Genomic DNA, 20,786 nt, shown 5'->3' with positions numbered 1-20,786 from the left:
AATAAGAAGGTCATATATATTGTATACATACATGTGTCTCCCCCGGAATACAGTATCCACCATTAATATACTATTAGCCACACATCATTAAAAATCTAAAGTGATAAGCATCCCCCATTAACTATAATCTCTGACTCCCAATAATATAAAACTATTCAGTCTGTGACTCTCACCAAATTACCTGTAAGGCTATGTGCACATTGAAAATGTGCAAGGTTTTACAGTACAGGAAAAGTGAATGAGGTCCGCAAAGTACCATGCACACACTGCTTTTTTTTTTCCTTGCAGATTTGCAGCAGATTAAAATCTGCATAATGTCAATTTTTGCAGCGTATTTCACCCGTACTAATGGGGAAAAATACATAATAAAAGTATGGCAAAATTGTGGAAAACAAAATAGAGGTATTTTATGCAACTTTCTTCCGGCCAACACATTAGGACATGCAGCAGAATTTTCTCCTGCAAATCCTGAACGTGTGCACAAAGCCTTAGTCTCTGTCCTGTGTCCCCATCATACATTGTCCCTCTCCCAATCCCCAATAAATTTTAAGTCTCCGATAGCATCACAATGAAATGTGAGATGGGGAGGATGCTATCAGGGACTTAGTACCCTCCTCCTCCACCCAATTCATTTTACATCCATATCTAATCTCCTCCCCTTCCCCTGCTCATATGTCAACTATAAGTCCCCATTACTCCCATCCCAATCCCCTCATTGTCCTCCCCCCTCCATCCCATCATTGCCTCTCCACCATCCCAATCATTGCCCTCCCCATCACATCCATCATTGCCCTCTTCATCATCTCCATCATTGCTTTCTCCCCTATCACTCCCATCATTGCCCTTTCCACCACCTCTATCATTGCTTTCTCCCCCACCACCCCATCATTGTCCATTAAACCACCTCCATCATTGCCTCCTCCCTCACCACCCCCATCATTGCCCTTTCCAACACCATCTTCATTGTCCTTTCCACCTCTACGATCATTGCCTTCTCCCCACCACCCCATCATTGCTCTTTCAACCCCCCCAATTATTTCCCTCTCCACCACCTACACACACCCACACCACTCACCTCTTTGAACGATAAACGCACACACACATCACCTCCTACACACATATACACACCCACACCTCTCCTCATGTTCACACACACAACTCCCCTCTCTGCACGTTCCCCCGCAGCCGCACGCACACACACACATGCACACACACACACCACCACTCACCTCTCTGCACGTTAACCACAGCATTGTCGTCGCCGGCAGCTTTCTGTCTGACACAGAGGTCGGGTTTTGGCCTTCCTTACTTGGCCTTGTCTGAGTGCTGAACACCTTGTACTTCTGGGCACTCCAGGGAGGTTGCAGTTCTGGAATATGACAGCACTGGAGGATAATGGCTTCCGGGTCACTTCACGTTTGTTTCTTCTCAATTTTTTAATTAATGTCTACATTTTTTTCAACACGTTTATCGCAAACTTTCGATGGTTCTGTGATCATATGACCCCAATATTTTTGCAATCTCAAGAGTGCTGCTTTTGTCTGAGGAAAAAAAGCTGCCTAATAATTCTGCACACCCTTATAAACGGTGGTGATATTCTTGGGCCACAACCAACCTCATTACACAAATGCACATCACATGATATTCCTCATCCAATAAGCATTCAAGTTTATACAGCTTGGAGTTGTTAAATCTGCATAAAAATGATATGGTGTGTATTTGTGGGAATAATTCTTGCTAGTTTTAAAATGTAAAGAAATAAAGGAAATGTTGGTCATTAACATTAAACATTTTTCATAAAAAAAAGTGATTTTTTTGTGGAATGAGTATTTTTATTTTTTTTTAAATTTACCAACTGTCATCGATATTAACTTACTGAGGGTCTGACTCCCAGCAGCATCCACCAATTAGCAGTCCAAAGGGGCTACTGCACATCAGCTCCATACATTGAGTACTGGCTTTGAATGATACTGTAGTCAATGTGGTGACATATCCCCAGCTACATTATTAATAAGGGCATACAGGTTATAGACCGCAAAAAAAAAGTCCTACATGTGTGCCTCATATCAGATGCCTTGTTGAAAAACCATCTTTTATCACTTTATATAAATGATCTCCTCCAGGCTCTGGGTAGGATGGTGCCCGGAGATAACTCTGCCTCCAGAGCTTGTTTTACATGAAGAGGAGTTACCAGTGTGCTGTGTAATGGTTACCAGTGCGATGTGTAATGTCTGCTCTTCTGATCTCACTGTAGAGTAAATTGTGATTATAACTGTCACATCTGCAGGTTCCTCTCAGCTTCAATCTCACAGGCAGACAGGGCTGTAATATTGTTATACTACAGCACAGCTGAGAGAGAAGCAAACAATGTGTTTGAAAGAAGACAAATTTCATTTATTCTGTTCTATGTTAGTTACTTGTCTCACACTGGTAACTTTCCCTTCATGTAAAATAAGCTCTGGAGGCAGAATTGTCTTCCAGACAGCATCCTCCCCGTAGCCTGAAAGAGCTCATTTACATATAAGAAAAATGTATTTCTCTAGAATAAGACATCGGATTGAAGATATCAAGGTATCACTTTATTCAGCTTCCTATGACCTACATGCCCAAATAGATGTCTCAGGAGGGTTGATCCTATTGACAGATTCCCTTTAACTTAAATAGGATAGCGTTTGTAGTACCATTCATAGAAACTATATGAATGGGAAAGAGATGATCATGGGCCACGAACCAACTCCCACAATCTGATATTGATTGTCCTTTCGTAAGGAGAGGTAATTAATAGTGTTGAGCATTCCGATACCGCAAGTATCGGGTATCGGCCGATACTAGCGGTATCGGAATTCCGATACCGGGATTCCGATACTTGGCGCGTATCGGATACCGGAATCGGAAGTTCAATGATTCAAAATTCAGAAATTCAGCCAATGAGAAAGATTCCAAGTGTGGGCACATCCTGTTTAGCATGGAGGGCATGAAACTACTGGCAAGGCTGTGATTGGCTGCTGAAATGATGTCATGATGCAGTTTAAAAGTCGCTGGCGCCATTTTGCGATCACTCTGCTGTGAATTCAGTTAGTGACAGGACGCTGTTTGCTGACTGAGGGACAGTTTAGAGATAGCGATTTGCTTCTTTGTGCTTTCCAAAGGCTAATTTAGCAACCGCTGTGTTCACCTACTATTCACCTTCCTTTTGCCTTGTAGCGCTGTTTTCACAGCGATCTGCAAGGTCTCTCTGTGTGTGTGTGTGTGAGTGCAGCCCACTCTCTAGTCTGAGTGCAGCCACATAGGCCATCCATAGCTGGTTGTATTCAGTTCAGGGAGGGTGGTTCATTGCCTCATACTGTCCTTTTTTTTTTTTTTTTTGAAGTAGTGCAGGCTGCTGCACATTTTTTCCAAAAATTCCTATTAGTGTCTTTCCACCCTTCTCCAGCTAATTTGTGGAAAAACACTACATAGGATAAAGTAGAGGAGGGTTTTTGGGCCTTGCAGCGCCGTTTACGGCTGTCTGCACGGTCTCCGTGTGATTGCAGCTCTATCCGTTGTCAGTTCAGCCCCCAAAAAATAAATAAATAATAAAGTTCACCAAACACACCAGTTACACCACTTTACATTTGTGTAGGCCACATTAGCTCATATTCAAGTCTAGTCCACACTTTAGAAAATTAGTGTGTCTTATACCTGTTAGGAGGAGTTGCTCAGGAATAAGCACACAAAGCCGTTAGTACTTTTCTGCTTATCTTTATCAGTCAACCAAGATGAAGAAGGCAGTGAGTAAGGCACGTGGGCGTGGGCGTGGGCGCGGAGCAGGGAGGGGACGTGGGGATTCTGTGCCTGCTGCGGGCACCGGTGAGTCATCAGCACCCACTTTCACAAGGGAACAGTCGTTCATGCGCAGCTTTGTCGCCGAGCGCCGTACACCGCTGCTGCGTGAAGACCAAATTGAAGCCGTTGTGGGATGGATGGCAGCTAATGCATCAACTTCCATTAGTGCCACATCCTCTCAGACACAGAGCACTGGAGAGCAGCCATCTGTCTCTTCACCACCTGCAAAATTGCCCAGGCAGACAGAGATCCCAGGACAGGAGCAGTCTCTACTTCTGTTCTCTGAATCATCTCTTGGCTTGGAAACAGGGGGCCAGCCAAGCAGCATTGGAGAAATGGAAGAAGAGGCAGGGTGCAGTGATGCCCAACAGCTTTTTCTGTCTTCCTCTGAAGAGGCGGGTGGGCCAGTGGCTCCGGTCACCACCTCGCAGGCCGCATCAGCTGATGATGACACTCAGGTGCCACTTACTGGTGCGTGCTCTGCTGCTGAGACTACCCAGGAGGAGCAGTTGGGGGCAGAGGGTAGTGTAGATGATGAGGTCCTTGACCCATCTTGGCGTCAGGGACAGGAAGGTGGTGGGAGCAGCTCTGAGGAAGAGATTCCCCGTACGGCCCAAAGAGGGAGAGGGAGGGGGAAGACTGCGGATCCTGCAGCCTCCGCTTTGGCACCCGTAAGGAGCATGTCTCTTCCAAAAGTCAAAAGGGGGGCTCCCAAGACTTGCAGTGCCTGGTCCTTTTTTGACACAGTTGCAGATGACATTTGCTATGTCAGATGCAAGGTGTGTCATCAAAAAATCAAAAGAGGTCAAAAAGTCGCCAACCTCAATACCTCCAACATGTGGAAACATGTGCGCAACAGGCACCCGGCGGAGTTAGACAAACACACTGAAGAGCTAGGCCAACCAACAGCGGCAGCTACCACCTCTTCAGCTCGTGTTGCCTCTTCCTCTAGCTCACACGCAGCTGGTTCGGCTTCCTCCCAGGATCGCCGTGGAAGAACCTCTGGCCCTGTTGTCCAGAGACCCGCTGTCATTCCACCCGCAGCACCACTTTCCCAGTCAACCACACGCTCCCAGCCCAGTCTACAGCCATCGGTAGTACAGGCATGGGAGAAAAGGCGGCCTTTCTCGTCAAACCACCCACGAGCACAGGCTCTGACTGCAGGCATTGCCAAACTTCTGTCACTGGAAATGCTGTCATTCAGGCTGGTGGAGACTGACAGCTTCCGTGACTTGATGTCATTGGCAGTCCCACAGTACAGTGTGCCCAGCCGCTTTTACTTCAGCAGGCAAGCCGTCCCTGCCCTGCACAAGCATGTGGAGGGACACATAAAACACGCGCTACTGAACGCCGTCAGTAGCAAGGTCCACCTCACCACCGATGCGTGGACCAGTCAACATGGACAGGGGCGATACCTTTCCCTCACTGCCCATTGGGTTAATGTCGTTGAGCCGGGTACAGACCGTGCGAGTGGCGCAGGACGTGTCCTGCCCACTCCAAGGATTGCAGGAATCCATTCTGTACGCATTGACTCCTCCTCTTACACCAGTTCCTCAGAATCATCGCTGCAGGAGCCGTCACAGTCCACCTCCACATGGACCCGTGATGAACGTGTACCTGTTACGACCGACATGAGCACAGCCGTGGCCAAACGTCAACAGGCCGTGTTGAAATTAATTTTTTTGGGGAATCGTAGCCACACAGCGCAGGAGCTCTGGAATGCCATCAAGCAGGAGAGCGATGTGTGGTTTGAGCCAGCGAATCTCCAGCCAGGCATGGTAGTGTGTGATAATGGCCGAAATCTGGTGGCAGCCCTGGGCCTCGGCAACCTCACTCACATCCCATGTCTGGCACATGTGCTCAATTTGGTCGTGCAGAGTTTTTTGAGGGACTATCCGGATCTTGATGCACTGCTGCACAAGGTCCGCCTAGAGTGTGCTCACTTGCGGCGTTCCAGCACGGCAAAAGCGCGCATTGCGGCTCTGCAGCGCCGACACCGCCTGCCGGAACATCGCATCATATGTGACCTACCTACCAGGTGGAATTCCACGTTACATATGTTGGAGCGGTTGTGTGAGCAGCAGCAAGCTGTAATGGAGTACCAGCTGTATCAGGCGCAAAAAAGTCGCAGTCAGCGCCGTACAGACTTCACAACCACAGAGTGGGCCACTATGAAGGATGTCTGCCAGGTTTTGCGTCCCTTTGATTATTCCACGCGGATGGCGAGTGCAGATGATGCACTAGTCAGCATGACTGTCCCCCTTATCTGCCTGCTTGAAAAATCACTGCAAGCGCTAAGGGATGATGTTGTGGAAGAGGTGGAGGATGAGGATTCACCACTTCCATCATCTTCTGGACAGTCAGCGCCACGTGGTTCCTCACAAACGCGTAGGCAGGGGACAGTTTGTGAGGAGGATGAGGAGGAGTCAATGGAGGAGGAAGACATCCGTCCAGAGGAGGGAGTTCCCGAATTGTCCAGTACTCAGTGTGTACAGCGAGGGTGGGGTGATGACGAGCGGGCAGAGATCACGCCTCCAGCTGGGGACAGCGTTTCTTGGGCAGTTGGCAGTCTGCAGCACATGGTGGATTACATGCTGCAGTGCCTGAGAAACGACCGCCGCATCGCCCACATTCTCAACATGTCTGATTATTGGGTGTTCACCCTCCTCGATCCTCGCTACCGGGACAACGTAGAAAGCCTCATCACACCGTTGAACCGGGAGCGAAAAATGCGGGAGTACCAAGACACACTGGTCAGTTCCATCATCTTCTCCATTCCAACTGAGAGAAGTGCTGCTAGTGCATTCCAAAGCAGCTCAGTGCGTCCAGGCAGTGGTGGAGGCTCTGCACAAAGAGGGAGCAGAAGCAGTGCCTCTGCCCAAGGCAAGACCAGTATGGCCGAACTGTGGCACAGATTTCTGTGCCCGCCACAAAAGTCTACACCATCACAGACGGCTCCAGTCAGCAGGAGGCAACGGTTCCGTCAGATGGTGACAGACTACATGTCTTGCCCTCTTGCTGTACTCCCAGACGGCTCTTCCCCTTTCAAGTTTTGGGTCTCAAAGCTGGATACATGGCCAGAGCTAAGCCAGTATGCATTGGAGGTGCTGTCTTGCCCTGCGGCCAGTGTATTATCGGAACGTGTCTTTAGTGCTGCAGGTGGTGTACTAACTGACCGTCGCATGCGACTATCCTCCGATAACGTTGACCGGCTTACTTTCCTGAAAATGAACAAGGCCTGGATCTCGCAGGAATTTGCCACTCCTCCTCCTGATTAAATAATTAGGTCACTGTATACGTTATCCAGGTCTCCTGTTGTGTTCATCTTTCTACCACCTGAACTTAAATTCCTGGGCTCCAACACCGCCAGTTGAGGCTCAGATGTGCCGTCTGCACAGTCAAAACATACGACCCAGTGTTATTGGGTTTCAGTAACGTCAGCTGATCCCCAGCTGTGTAGCCGGCAATGTGTCATGCGACCGCCACGCTGACACAACAACTGAAATGTAAGGGAATCTGTCCCCCCCCCCCCCAAGGCGTTTGTTACTGAAAGAGCCACCTTGTGCAGCAGTAATGCTGCACAAGGAAAAGGTAGCTATTTTTGTTTAGCTCCTTGCACACGCAGAACTTAACACTTATAAAATGTGTCCACTGATACCGTAAAACCGTCCCGGAGGTGGGACTTTCCTTCGTAATGTGACGCAGCACAGCCGTCATTCCTACCCCCCCGGCGCCGCGCCCCGGCTCCTCAGCGTTGTTTGATTCCGTCCCGGAGCCTGCGCTGTTATGTTATCCCGTGGCCAGGCACACTTAGCGCTGCCCGTCTTCTGGCATCATTTGGTGTCAGGCTGGCTGCGCCTGTGCGGCCACGCTGGCCGAGAGCCCGCCTCGCAGTGTCTTCTGATTTAATCCCACTGGGGGCCTGGGATCTATGGACATGCGCAGTGCATATCTGAACCTCCACCTCTCACTCATCTCCCTATGGCTTCTTCAGACTGTTCGGTGTCAGCTGGTCCCTAATAGCATGCCACGGCCGTGACACCGCACAGTCTGAAAAAGAAGCCGTAGGGAGGGGAGTGAGAGGCGAGGATATGCACTGCGCATGGCCATGGATCCCAGGCCCCCAGTGGGATTACATCAGAAGACACTGCGAGGCGGGCTCTCGGCCAGCGCGGCCGCACAGGCGCAGCCAGCCTGACACCAAATGATGTCAGAAGATGGGCAGCGCTAAGTGTGCCTGGCCACGGGATAACATAACAGCGCAGGCTCCGGGACGGAATCAAACAACGCTGAGGAGCCGGGGCACGGCGGCGGGGGGGTAGTAATGATGGCTGTGCTGCGTCATATTACGAAGGAAAGTCCCACCTCCGGGACGGTTTCACGGCTTCAGGGGACACATTTTAAAAGTGTTTAGTTCTGTGTTTGCAAGGAGCATGATGAAAAGAGCCACCTTTTCCTTTTGCATCTTTTGTGCTGCACAAGCTGGCTCTTTCAGCTACAAACGCCTTGGGGGGGGGGGTTAAAGGTTCCCTTTCGACTTTCTCAGGCTTCGGCCTACATTGTGTTCCTCTGCTTTTCCACCTGCCCCTGGGCTCCAACACCGCTAGTTGCCGTCCAGAAGTGCTGTACGCACAGTCAACAGTCGCTCCTCTGTTATTGGGGTTCAGTAACGTCAGCTGTTCCCCTGCTGTGTGTGTGGCAATCCCTCCTACCCCCTCCAACCTCCTCCAACCTCCTCCTCCTCCACCTGTCCCTGGGCTCCAACACCGCCAGTTGCCGTCCAGAAGTGCTGTACGCACAGTCAACAGTCCCTCCTCTGTTATTGGGGTTCAGTAACGTCAGCTGTTCCCCTGCTGTGTGTGTGGCAATCCCTCCTACCCCCTCCAACCTCCTCCAACCTCCTCCTCCTCCACCTGTCCCTGGGCTCCAACACCGCCAATTGCCGTCCAGAAGTGCTGTACGCACAGTCAACAGTCCCTCCTCTGTTATTGGGGTTCAGTAACGTCAGCTGTTCCCCTGCTGTGTGTGTGGCAATCCCTCCTACCTCCTCCAACCTCCTCCAACCTCCTCCTCCTCCACCTGTCCCTGGGCTCCAACACCGCCAGTTGCCGTCCAGAAGTGCTGTACGCACAGTCAACAGTCCCTCCTCTGTTATTGGGGTTCAGTAACGTCAGCTGTTCCCCTGCTGTGTGTGTGGCAATCCCTCCTACCTCCTCCAACCTCCTCCAACCTCCTCCTCCACCTGTCCCTGGGCTCCAACACCGCCAGTTGCCGTCCAGAAGTGCTGTACGCACAGTCAACAGTCCCTCCTCTGTTATTGGGGTTCAGTAACGTCAGCTGTTCCCCTGCTGTGTGTGTGGCAATCCCTCCTACCTCCTCCAACCTCCTCCAACCTCCTCCTCCTCCACCTGTCCCTGGGCTCCAACACCGCCAGTTGCCGTCCAGAAGTGCTGTACGCACAGTCAACAGTCCCTCCTCTGTTATTGGGGTTCAGTAACGTCAGCTGTTCCCCTGCTGTGTGTGTGGCAATCCCTCCTACCTCCTCCAACCTCCTCCAACCTCCTCCTCCTCCACCTGTCCCTGGGCTCCAACACCGCCAGTTGCCGTCCAGAAGTGCTGTACGCACAGTCAACAGTCCCTCCTCTGTTATTGGGGTTCAGTAACGTCAGCTGTTCCCCTGCTGTGTGTGTGGCAATCCCTCCAACCTCCTCCAACCTCCTCCTCCACCTGTCCCTGGGCTCCAACACCGCCAGTTGCCGTCCAGAAGTGCTGTACGCACAGTCAACAGTCCCTCCTCTGTTATTGGGGTTCAGTAACGTCAGCTGTTCCCCTGCTGTGTGTGTGGCAATCCCTCCTACCTCCTCCAACCTCCTCCTCCTCCACCTGTCCCTGGGCTCCAACACCGCCAGTTGCCGTCCAGAAGTGCTGTACGCACAGTCAACAGTCCCTCCTCTGTTATTGGGGTTCAGTAACGTCAGCTGTTCCCCTGCTGTGTGTGTGGCAATCCCTCCAACCTCCTCCAACCTCCTCCTCCTCCTCCACCTGTCCCTGGGCTCCAACACCGCCAGTTGCCGTCCAGAAGTGCTGTACGCACAGTCAACAGTCCCTCCTCTGTTATTGGGGTTCAGTAACGTCAGCTGTTCCCCTGCTGTGTGTGTGGCAATCCCTCCTACCTCCTCCAACCTCCTCCAACCTCCTCCTCCTCCACCTGTCCCTGGGCTCCAACACCGCCAGTTGCCGTCCAGAAGTGCTGTACGCACAGTCAACAGTCCCTCCTCTGTTATTGGGGTTCAGTAACGTCAGCTGTTCCCCTGCTGTGTGTGTGGCAATCCCTCCTACCTCCTCCAACCTCCTCCAACCTCCTCCTCCTCTACCTGTCCCTGGGCTCCAACACCGCCAGTTGCCGTCCAGAAGTGCTGTACGCACAGTCAACAGTCCCTCCTCTGTTATTGGGGTTCAGTAACGTCAGCTGTTCCCCTGCTGTGTGTGTGGCAATCCCTCCTACCCCCTCCAACCTCCTCCAACCTCCTCCTCCTCCACCTGTCCCTGGGCTCCAACACCGCCAGTTGCCGTCCAGAAGTGCTGTACGCACAGTCAACAGTCCCTCCTCTGTTATTGGGGTTCAGTAACGTCAGCTGTTCCCCTGCTGTGTGTGTGGCAATCCCTCCTACCTCCTCCAACCTCCTCCAACCTCCTCCTCCTCCACCTGTCCCTGGGCTCCAACACCGCTAGTTGCCGTCCAGAAGTGCTGTACGCACAGAGCCAAACACCTCGCCAATGTGTTAGTGGGGTTCAGCACCGCCAGCTGTTCCCCTGCTGTGTATACGGCAACGTGTACTGCGACCGCCACGCAGGCACAACAAGTTAAATGTAAGGGAACCTGACCCCCCCCCCCCCCCAGGCGTTTGTTACTGAAGGAGCCACCTTGTGCAGCAGTAATGATGCAAAGGGAAAAAGTGCCTCTTTTCGTGATGCTCCTTGCACATGCTGAACCAAACACTTATGAAATGTGTCCCCACACAGCGTTAAACCGTCCGGTAGGTAGAACTTTCCTTTGTCGTGTGACGCAGCACAGCCATCATTTTTACCCCCTTGGCGCCGTGCGCCGCCTCCTCAGCGTTGTTTTAATCTGTCCCGGAGCCTGCGCTGTTAGGTTAGCCCTTGGCCATGCACACATGTTGCGCTGCCCGTCTTCTGACCTCATTTGGTGTCAGGCTGGCTGCGCCTGTGCGGGTGCGGTGGCCGAGATCCCGCCTCGCAGTGTCGTCTAATGTAATCCCACCGCGGGCCTGTGATCCGTGCCCGTGCGCAGTGCATATCCTCTCCTCTCACTCCCCTCCCTACGGCTTCTTCAGACTGTGCGATGTCAGCTGGTCCCTAATAGCATGCCACGGCCGTGACACCGCACAGTCTGAAAAAGCCGTAGGGAGGGGAGTGAGAGGAGAGGATATGCACTGCGCACGTGCACGGATCACAGGCCCGCGGTGCGATTACATTAGACGACACTGCGAGGCGGGATCTCGGCCACCGCACCCGCACAGGCGCAGCCAGCCTGACACCAAATGATGTCAGAAGACGGGCAGCGCAAAATGTGTGCATGGCCAAGGGCTAACCTAACAGCGCAGGCTCCGGGACAGATTCAAACAACGCTGAGGAGGCGGCGCACGGCGCCAAGGGGGTAAAAATGATGGCTGTGCTGCGTCACACGACAAAGGAAAGTTCCACCTACCGGACGGTTTAACGCTGTGAGGGGACACATTTCATAACTGTTAGGTTCCGCATGTGCAAGGACCATAATTAAAAGAGCTAAGTTTACCTTTTCCAGCATTAGTGCTGTACACAATGGCTCTTTCAGCTACAAACGCCTGGGGGGGGGGGGTTAAAGGTTTCCTTTCAACTTGCTCGAGTGCAGGCTTCGGCCTACACTCCGCTCCCCCTGCTCCTCCTGCTGACCCTGGGCTCCAACACCGCCAGTTGGGGCCCGGTACTGCTAGCTGCACAGAGAAAAACACCTCGCCAATGTGTCAGTGGGGTTCAGCACCGCCAGCTGTTCCCCTGCTGTGCAGCCGGCATCGTGTCCTGCGACCGCCACGCAGACACAACAGACCCAAAGCTGCCGCCAGTGCAGGCTTCGGCCTACACTCCCCTCCCCCTGCTCCTGCTCCTCCTCCTCCTGCTGACCCTGGGCTCTAACAAACCGCCAGTTGGGGCCCAGATGTGCTAGCTGCACAGAGAAAAACACCAGCCAATGTGTCAGTGGGGTCCAGCACCGCCAGCTGTTCCCCTGCTGTGCAGCCGGCAACGTGTCCTGCAAAAGCCACGCAGACACAAGAACTGAAATTGAAGGGAACCTGTCCCCCCTCCCCCAGGCGTTTTTACGTTATCCAGCCACCTTGTACAGCGGTAATGCTGCATGTGTGCAAGGTGGCTCAGAAACGTATTCTCCTCGCACATGTGGAACTGAAAACACGTCTGAAATGTGTCCTCTGTGTGACCATTTAACCGTCCCGGTGGTGTGACTTTCCTTTGTAATGACACGCTGCAACCCCCTTGGTAGCGCTGCCCGTCTTCTGGCATCATTGTTTGGCTGGCTGCGCCTCTGCGGCCGCCCTGACCCACACAACGCCCCTCGGTGTCTTATTTATTGGGACTGCGAGGGTGCGATTCATGGGCAGGATCAGTGCATCAGTTCGCCTGTCCCTCCTCTCCTTCCGCCTTCTTCGGACTGTGCGGCTTCATGGCCGTGGCATGCGATAAGGGATCAGATGACGCCGCACAGTCTGAAGCGGGTGTAAGGACCCGAGTGTGAGAGGCGAACATATGTGCTGCGCCAGGCCCTGAATCCCAGCCCCGCAGTGTTTTAACTATGTCAATACACTGCGGGGCTGTGATTCATGGGCATCGCGAACCGCACCAGCCAACATTAAATGAGGTCAGAAGATGGGCAGCGCTAACAGCGCTAGGCCAGGGGATAACACGACAGCGCAGACTCCTGTACAGCAAATAACAACGCTCAGGAGGCTGCACCCAGCACCAAGGTGGGATTCTTGACATCTGTGCTGCGTCTCATTACAAAGGGAACTCTCGCCTCCATTACACAGTTTGACTGTATAAAGGGCTAAATGTTATACGTGTTCCATTCAGCGTGTGCAAGGAGAAAAATTACAAGAGCAACCTTTGACTTGCGCAGCACTGCTGCTGCATAAGCTGTGGCTCTTCTACTTTGTAACCCCTGAGGGGGGGTTAAAGGTGACTTTTGAAATCGGTTCAATTAGGCTTCGGCCTACACTCTGCTCCACCTGCAGAGCCCGGGCTCCAACAACGCTAGTTGCTGTCCGGAAGTGCTGGCTGCACAGAGCCAAACACCTCGCCAATGTGTCAGTGGGGTCCAGCACCGCCAGCTGTTCCCCTGCTGTGTAGCCGGCAACGTGTCCTGCAAAAGCCACGCAGACACAACACACCCAAAGCTGCCGCCTGTGCAGGCTTCGGCCTACACTCCCCTCCCCCTGCTCCTCCTCCTCCTGCTCCTCCTCCTGCTGTCCCTGGGCTCTAACACACCGCCAGTTGGGGCCCAGATGTGCTAGCTGCACAGAGAAAAACACCAGCCAATGTGTCAGTGGGGTCCAGCACCGCCAGCTGTTCCCCTGCTGTGCAGCCGGCAACGTGTCCTGCAAAAGCCACGCAGACACAAGAACTGAAATTGAAGGGAACCTGTCCCCCCTCCCCCAGGCGTTTTTACGTTATCCAGCCACCTTGTACAGCGGTAATGCTGCATGTGTGCAAGGTGGCTCAGAAACGTATTCTCCTCGCACATGTGGAACTGAAAACACGTCTGAAATGTGTCCTCTGTGTGACCATTTAACCGTCCCGGTGGTGTGACTTTCCTTTGTAATGACACGCTGCAACCCCCTTGGTAGCGCTGCCCGTCTTCTGGCATCATTGTTTGGCTGGCTGCGCCTCTGCGGCCGCCCTGACCCACACAACGCCCCTCGGTGTCTTATTTATTGGGACTGCGAGGGTGTGTTTGATGGGCATGAGCAGTGCATCAGTTCGCCTGTCCCTCATCTCCTTCCGCCTTCTTCAGACTGTGCGGCTTCATGGCCGTGGCATGCGATAAGGGATCAGATGACGCCGCACAGTCTGAAGCGGGTGTAAGGACCCGAGTGTGAGAGGCGAACATATGTGCTGCGCCAGGCCCTGAATCCCAGCCCCGCAGTGTTTTGACTATGTCAATACACTGCGGGGCTGTGATTCATGGGCATCGCGAACCGCACCAGCCAACATTAAATGAGGTCAGAAGATGGGCAGCGCTAACAGCGCTAGGCCAGGGGATAACACGACAGCGCAGACTCCTGTACAGCAAATAACAACGCTCAGGAGGCTGCACCCAGCACCAAGGTGGGATTCTTGACATCTGTGCTGCGTCTCATTACAAAGGGAACTCTCGCCTCCATTACACAGTTTGACTGTATAAAGGGCTAAATGTTATACGTGTTCCATTCAGCGTGTGCAAGGAGAAAAATTACAAGAGCAACCTTTGACTTGCGCAGCACTGCTGCTGCATAAGCTGTGGCTCTTCTACTTTGTAACCCCTGAGGGGGGGTTAAAGGTGACTTTTGAAATCGGTTCAATTAGGCTTCGGCCTACACTCTGCTCCACCTGCAGAGCCCGGGCTCCAACAACGCTAGTTGCTGTCCGGAAGTGCTGGCTGCACAGAGCCAAACACCTCGCCAATGTGTCAGTGGGGTCCAGCACCGCCAGCTGTTCCCCTGCTGTGTAGCCGGCAACGTGTCCTGCAAAAGCCACGCAGACACAACACACCCAAAGCTGCCGCCTGTGCAGGCTTCGGCCTACACTCCCCTCCCCCTGCTCCTCCTCCTCCTGCTCCTCCTCCTGCTGTCCCTGGGCTCTAACACACCGCCAGTTGGGGCCCAGATGTGCTAGCTGCACAGAGAAAAACACCAGCCAATGTGTCAGTGGGGTCCAGCACCGCCAGCTGTTCCCCTGCTGTGCAGCCGGCAACGTGTCCTGCAAAAGCCACGCAGACACAAGAACTGAAATTGAAGGGAACCTGTCCCCCCTCCCCCAGGCGTTTTTACGTTATCCAGCCACCTTGTACAGCGGTAATGCTGCATGTGTGCAAGGTGGCTCAGAAACGTATTCTCCTCGCACATGTGGAACTGAAAACACGTCTGAAATGTGTCCTCTGTGTGACCATTTAACCGTCCCGGTGGTGTGACTTTCCTTTGTAATGACACGCTGCAACCCCCTTGGTAGCGCTGCCCGTCTTCTGGCATCATTCTTTGGCTGGCTGCGCCTCTGCGGCCGCCCTGACCCACACAACGCCCCTCGGTGTCTTATTTATTGGGACTGCGAGGGTGTGTTTGATGGGCATGAGCAGTGCATCAGTTCGCCTGTCCCTCATCTCCTTCCGCCTTCTTCAGACTGTGCGGCTTCATGGCCGTGGCATGCGATAAGGGATCAGCTGACGCCACATAGTCTGAAGCAGGTGTAAGAACCCAAGCGAGAGGCGAACATATGTACTGCGCCAGGCCATGAATCCCAGCCCCGCAGTGTTTTAACTATGTCAATACACTGCGGGGCTGTGATTCATGGGCATCGCGAACCGCACCAGCCAACATTAAATGAGGTCAGAAGATGGGCAGCGCTAACAGCGCTAGGCCAGGGGATAACACGACAGCGCAGACTCCTGTACAGCAAATAACAACGCTCAGGAGGCTGCACCCAGCACCAAGGTGGGATTCTTGACATCTGTGCTGCGTCTCATTACAAAGGGAACTCTCGCCTCCATTACACAGTTTGACTGTATAAAGGGCTAAATGTTATACGTGTTCCATTCAGCGTGTGCAAGGAGAAAAATTACAAGAGCAACCTTTGACTTGCGCAGCACTGCTGCTGCATAAGCTGTGGCTCTTCTACTTTGTAACCCCTGAGGGGGGGTTAAAGGTGACTTTTGAAATCGGTTCAATTAGGCTTCGGCCTACACTCTGCTCCACCTGCAGAGCCCGGGCTCCAACAACGCTAGTTGCTGTCCGGAAGTGCTGGCTGCACAGAGCCAAACACCTCGCCAATGTGTCAGTGGGGTCCAGCACCGCCAGCTGTTCCCCTGCTGTGTAGCCGGCAACGTGTCCTGCAAAAGCCACGCAGACACAACACACCCAAAGCTGCCGCCTGTGCAGGCTTCGGCCTACACTCCCCTCCCCCTGCTCCTCCTCCTCCTGCTCCTCCTCCTGCTGTCCCTGGGCTCTAACACACCGCCAGTTGGGGCCCAGATGTGCTAGCTGCACAGAGAAAAACACCAGCCAATGTGTCAGTGGGGTCCAGCACCGCCAGCTGTTCCCCTGCTGTGCAGCCGGCAACGTGTCCTGCAAAAGCCACGCAGACACAAGAACTGAAATTGAAGGGAACCTGTCCCCCCTCCCCCAGGCGTTTTTACGTTATCCAGCCACCTTGTACAGCGGTAATGCTGCATGTGTGCAAGGTGGCTCAGAAACGTATTCTCCTCGCACATGTGGAACTGAAAACACGTCTGAAATGTGTCCTCTGTGTGACCATTTAACCGTCCCGGTGGTGTGACTTTCCTTTGTAATGACACGCTGCAACCCCCTTGGTAGCGCTGCCCGTCTTCTGGCATCATTGTTTGGCTGGCTGCGCCTCTGCGGCCGCCCTGACCCACACAACGCCCCTCGGTGTCTTATTTATTGGGACTGCGAGGGTGCGATTCATGGGCAGGATCAGTGCATCAGTTCGCCTGTCCCTCCTCTCCTTCCGCCTTCTTCGGACTGTGCGGCTTCATGGCCGTGGCATGCGATAAGGGATCAGATGACGCCGCACAGTCTGAAGCGGGTGTAAGGACCCGAGTGTGAGAGGCGAACATATGTGCTGCGCCAGGCCCTGAATCCCAGCCCCGCAGTGTTTTAACAATGTTAAGACACTGCGGGGCTGGGATTCATGGGCATCGCGAACCGCACCGGCCGACATTACATGATGCCAGAAGATGGGCAGCGCTAACGGCGCTAGGCCAGGGGATAACACGACAGCGCAGACTCCTGTACAGCAAATAACAACGCTCGGGAGGCTGCACCCAGCACCAAGGTGGGATTCTTGACACCTGTGCTGCGTCTCATTACAAAGGGAACTCTCGCCTCCATTACACAGTTTGACTGTATAAAGGGCTAAATGTTATACGTGTTCCATTCAGCGTGTGCAAGGAGAAAAATTACAAGAGCAACCTTTGACTTGCGCAGCACTGCTGCTGCATAAGCTGTGGCTCTTCTACTTTGTAACCCCTGAGGGGGGGTTAAAGGTGACTTTTGAAATCGGTTCAATTAGGCTTCGGCCTACACTCTGCTCCACCTGCAGAGCCCGGGCTCCAACAACGCTAGTTGCTGTCCGGAAGTGCTGGCTGCACAGAGCCAAACACCTCGCCAATGTGTCAGTGGGGTCCAGCACCGCCAGCTGTTCCCCTGCTGTGTAGCCGGCAACGTGTCCTGCAAAAGCCACGCAGACACAACACACCCAAAGCTGCCGCCTGTGCAGGCTTCGGCCTACACTCCCCTCCCCCTGCTCCTCCTCCTGCTGTCCCTGGGCTCTAACACACCGCCAGTTGGGGCCCTAGGAAGACAAGCTTGAATAGGTCCCCATCCGGGTTCCAGTACCGTCAGCTGGTTCTCGGCAGTGTCTTTTGCTCTTGTACCTTCTGCTCCCCATCCTGGTTCCAGTACCGTCAGCTGGTTCCGGGCAGAGCCTTTGGCTTAGGTGCCTCCCTCTGGTTATCCGAGTTCCACCAACGTCAGGTGGTCCTTGGTAGTGCTTTCAGGCACGGGTACCTCCTGCTTAGTAACCGGGTTCCAGTAACGTCAGCTGGTCCTCGGTAGTTCCATTGGCTCTTGGACCTTCGGCTACCCATCCGGGTTCCAGTACCGTCAGCTGGTTCTCGGCAGTGTCTTTTGCTCTTGTACCTTCTGCTCCCCATCCTGGTTCCAGTACCGTCAGCTGGTTCCGGGCAGAGCCTTTGGCTTAGGTGCCTCCCTCTGGGTATCCGAGTTCCACCAACGTCAGGTGGTCCTTGGTAGTGCTTTCAGGCACGGGTACCTCCTGCTTAGTAACCGGGTTCCAGTAACGTCAGCTGGTCCTCGGTAGTTCCATTGGCTCTTGGACCTTCGGGTAGCCATCCGAGTTCCAGTTCCATCAGCTGTTTCTCGGCATTTTCTCAGCCTTCTTGTACCTTCTGCTACATTTCCAAGTTCAAGACCCGAAAGACGATGACCCGGAAGACCACCCCTAAGATGATGACGACACCAGAGACGACAACCACCGAGATGACGACGACCCTGGAGACGATGACCCTGAAGACGACCCCGATGACGACGACCCCGATGACGACGACCCCGATGACGACGACCCTGGAGATGACGACCCTGGAGATGACGACGACAACCTGGAAGACCGAGAAGCAGAAGAACAAGAGGCTGCAGAACAAAGAGCAGAAGAACATTAAGCATAAGACTAAATATCAGAGCAAAAGATATTATCTAAATTATAAGCAGAAGAAGACTAAGCAGTGTATGGGGGTGAGTCCGTTCCTCCTCGTGGTGCCCCTGGATAAAGCCTGATGCTGCAGGCCAAACTGAACGCGGACAAATGTAACTGTTTTGTGACAGGCAGAACGGAAGGTGTAATCTTCAAACTTTTATAGATAACAACTACGGGAATGCCTGTCACAAATAAGAATATGATGAAGAAGTTGAATATAAAAAAGATAATAGTTAAATAAAAAGAATATGAACAATGTAAAAAAAAAAATATATATATACGTAGAAAAGAAGAAGATGAATAAGGTGAAGAAGTTGATGTCACAGAAGCTGATGATGAGGATAATGAAGAAGAAAGTGTGGGAGAAGTAAAAAATAGGGTGAAGGGCGTGGAAGTAGTGAAACATCAATATCTGACAAAATAAATAAAAAATTAACATAGTCAAATTCTTTCTAACGCCGAACGTCATAAAAAAATTAAAAATACTGCTATTCTATTTGATTGGGATAAACCCCTGTGCCTTTAATGTCTCCGCCACCTCCCCCAATACATCCTACATTATTCTTAGTTGTTTTCCTTCATGTAGAATTAACCTACAAGGAAAGAAAGGGTTTATTTTAATTCCGATATTTTCGTCCCATTGACTTGCATTGGGATCGGGTATCGGTATCGGATTGGATTCCGATACTGTGACGGTATCGGCCGATACTTTCCGATACCGATACTTTCCGATATCGGAAAGTATCGCTCAACACTAGTAATTAATATCAAATGTAAGAATTATAATTCCATTATTTTTCTTCATTACATTTCACTTTTTCCCTCATGGATCATCTAGGAGGCTTTGTATTGGTGAAGAATGTTCTTACTTTGTCACTTTTGGTGAATGGGTGAGATTATGTTTATGCATTAGTTTTGGTAGTGAAGAAAGGTGGAAAGTGTTGGATACACGTTTCTTTGTTCAGATATGAATCCAATAATTAATAATGGCTTGGAAGCCCTCAAAATTGTGAGTAAAGCTCTGGATGTAGGCTGTACTCAGCTTTACATAGGATTAATTCCATTTGAAAATAATATAAAAATGATGTCCAAAGTGAAGTTACATTTCAAAATACTTAGCCATTCCTACTAACCTTTACAAAACAAAAAATCTATAAAATTATTCTAATGAAACAGTATAAAAATTTACTGTGGGATTACTATGAGTCTTGATTGAAGGATTCGGATAAGAGGTTTTCCCTCGCCTGCATCTCATTCTTTATGAATCTAATGCATACTTTCTCTTAAGCCACAAATTGTGACTTCTCATGCATTAATCAGTGCGTATAAAAGAGCTTAAATTCCTGTATTCATTCTGGTGTCTGTGTAACTATGAATATGTTGAAGAAGGGCACATTAATTTGAAATATTTCTAATGTGCTAAATTATTCATGCAGAACAATGAGAATCTGCCCCGTCATTCAGTGACTAGTTCGAGTCGATTGAAATAGCCCTTGAAATAAAGCTTTGCAAAGATTTCTCTTCTAACTTTCACCCTTGTGTTTTACAGATTCTCATCCCCTTCATTTTGGTGATGTGTTCATTTGAAACAGTTCAGATCTCAGCACAGATTTCCTCTAAAAGGTACATGACAAGCTAGCAATCGGCAATCTGCAGTAGTTATCGGGTTTAGTGTCCCAGGGCTAAATATTTATGATCAAAATATTATTTATAGTCACGACTTCCTCCCAATATGATTATAAATGTACCATTAAAAACATGACCGGTACTAGTTTAAGTGGAGATTTTTTTTTTTTAACAAGGAACCTTTTATGTGCTGTCTTCCAAGGGTTAGTCAGGGTTGTGCTAAACTTCAGACAATTCAGGTAATCTCAATTCTCCTTAGAGTAAAAACAGTGGCGCTCACCAGACCCTTCCACCTTCTGCTAGTCTTAGCGTAATTTAGGCTACGACTACACAGCGACTCTGACCATGGCAGTCGTCCACTTGATGCCGCGGTACATCACCTTGCTGTAGAAATGAATGTTGTTGCATAGTGACACCTACATTGCTGTGACCACAAAAAGTCAAACGCAGTTGGATATTTTGTGCCTTGCTTGTGACAAGTAGTGTGTGTGTGTGATTCCGTTCACATACTATAGATGTATCAGCAGCACCAACCAGACAACTATCACAGAGTCGTACAGATTGAACATGAAGATGAAGTGAGAGATCAGCTGCAGCCTGGAATTCCTCTTCAAGTTCAATTTCTCCAAAGGCGGGGACAGTGACGCCAGCGCTGATTGGGCCCCGGGCATCACAACAACCACACCTGAGCCCCATGGAGAGTGAGTACCACACTGCTGGAACGGCGCCGGCATGGAAGGTGAGTATAGGCTTTTTTATTTTATTGGGTCCAAGCGTGG

At 51.6% G+C, this 20,786-nt stretch overlaps 1 protein-coding gene across 1 annotated transcript in view; it reads left to right on the top strand.

Annotated features, from left to right (window-relative positions):
* The window catches only part of PIGN (phosphatidylinositol glycan anchor biosynthesis class N), a 477,253-nt gene that overhangs the window by 385,222 nt on the left and 71,245 nt on the right, over positions 1-20,786 (top strand). The window contains exon 26 of the mRNA XM_077269733.1: positions 19,931-20,004. Coding sequence (XP_077125848.1) covers positions 19,931-20,004 — 74 coding nt within the window. The remainder of the gene's footprint in view (positions 1-19,930; positions 20,005-20,786) is intronic.

This window comes from Ranitomeya variabilis, chromosome 6 (genome assembly GCF_051348905.1).
Source record: "Ranitomeya variabilis isolate aRanVar5 chromosome 6, aRanVar5.hap1, whole genome shotgun sequence".
Taxonomy (NCBI): Eukaryota; Metazoa; Chordata; class Amphibia; order Anura; family Dendrobatidae; genus Ranitomeya; species Ranitomeya variabilis.
This window is presented reverse-complemented; position numbering and strand designations above follow the sequence as displayed.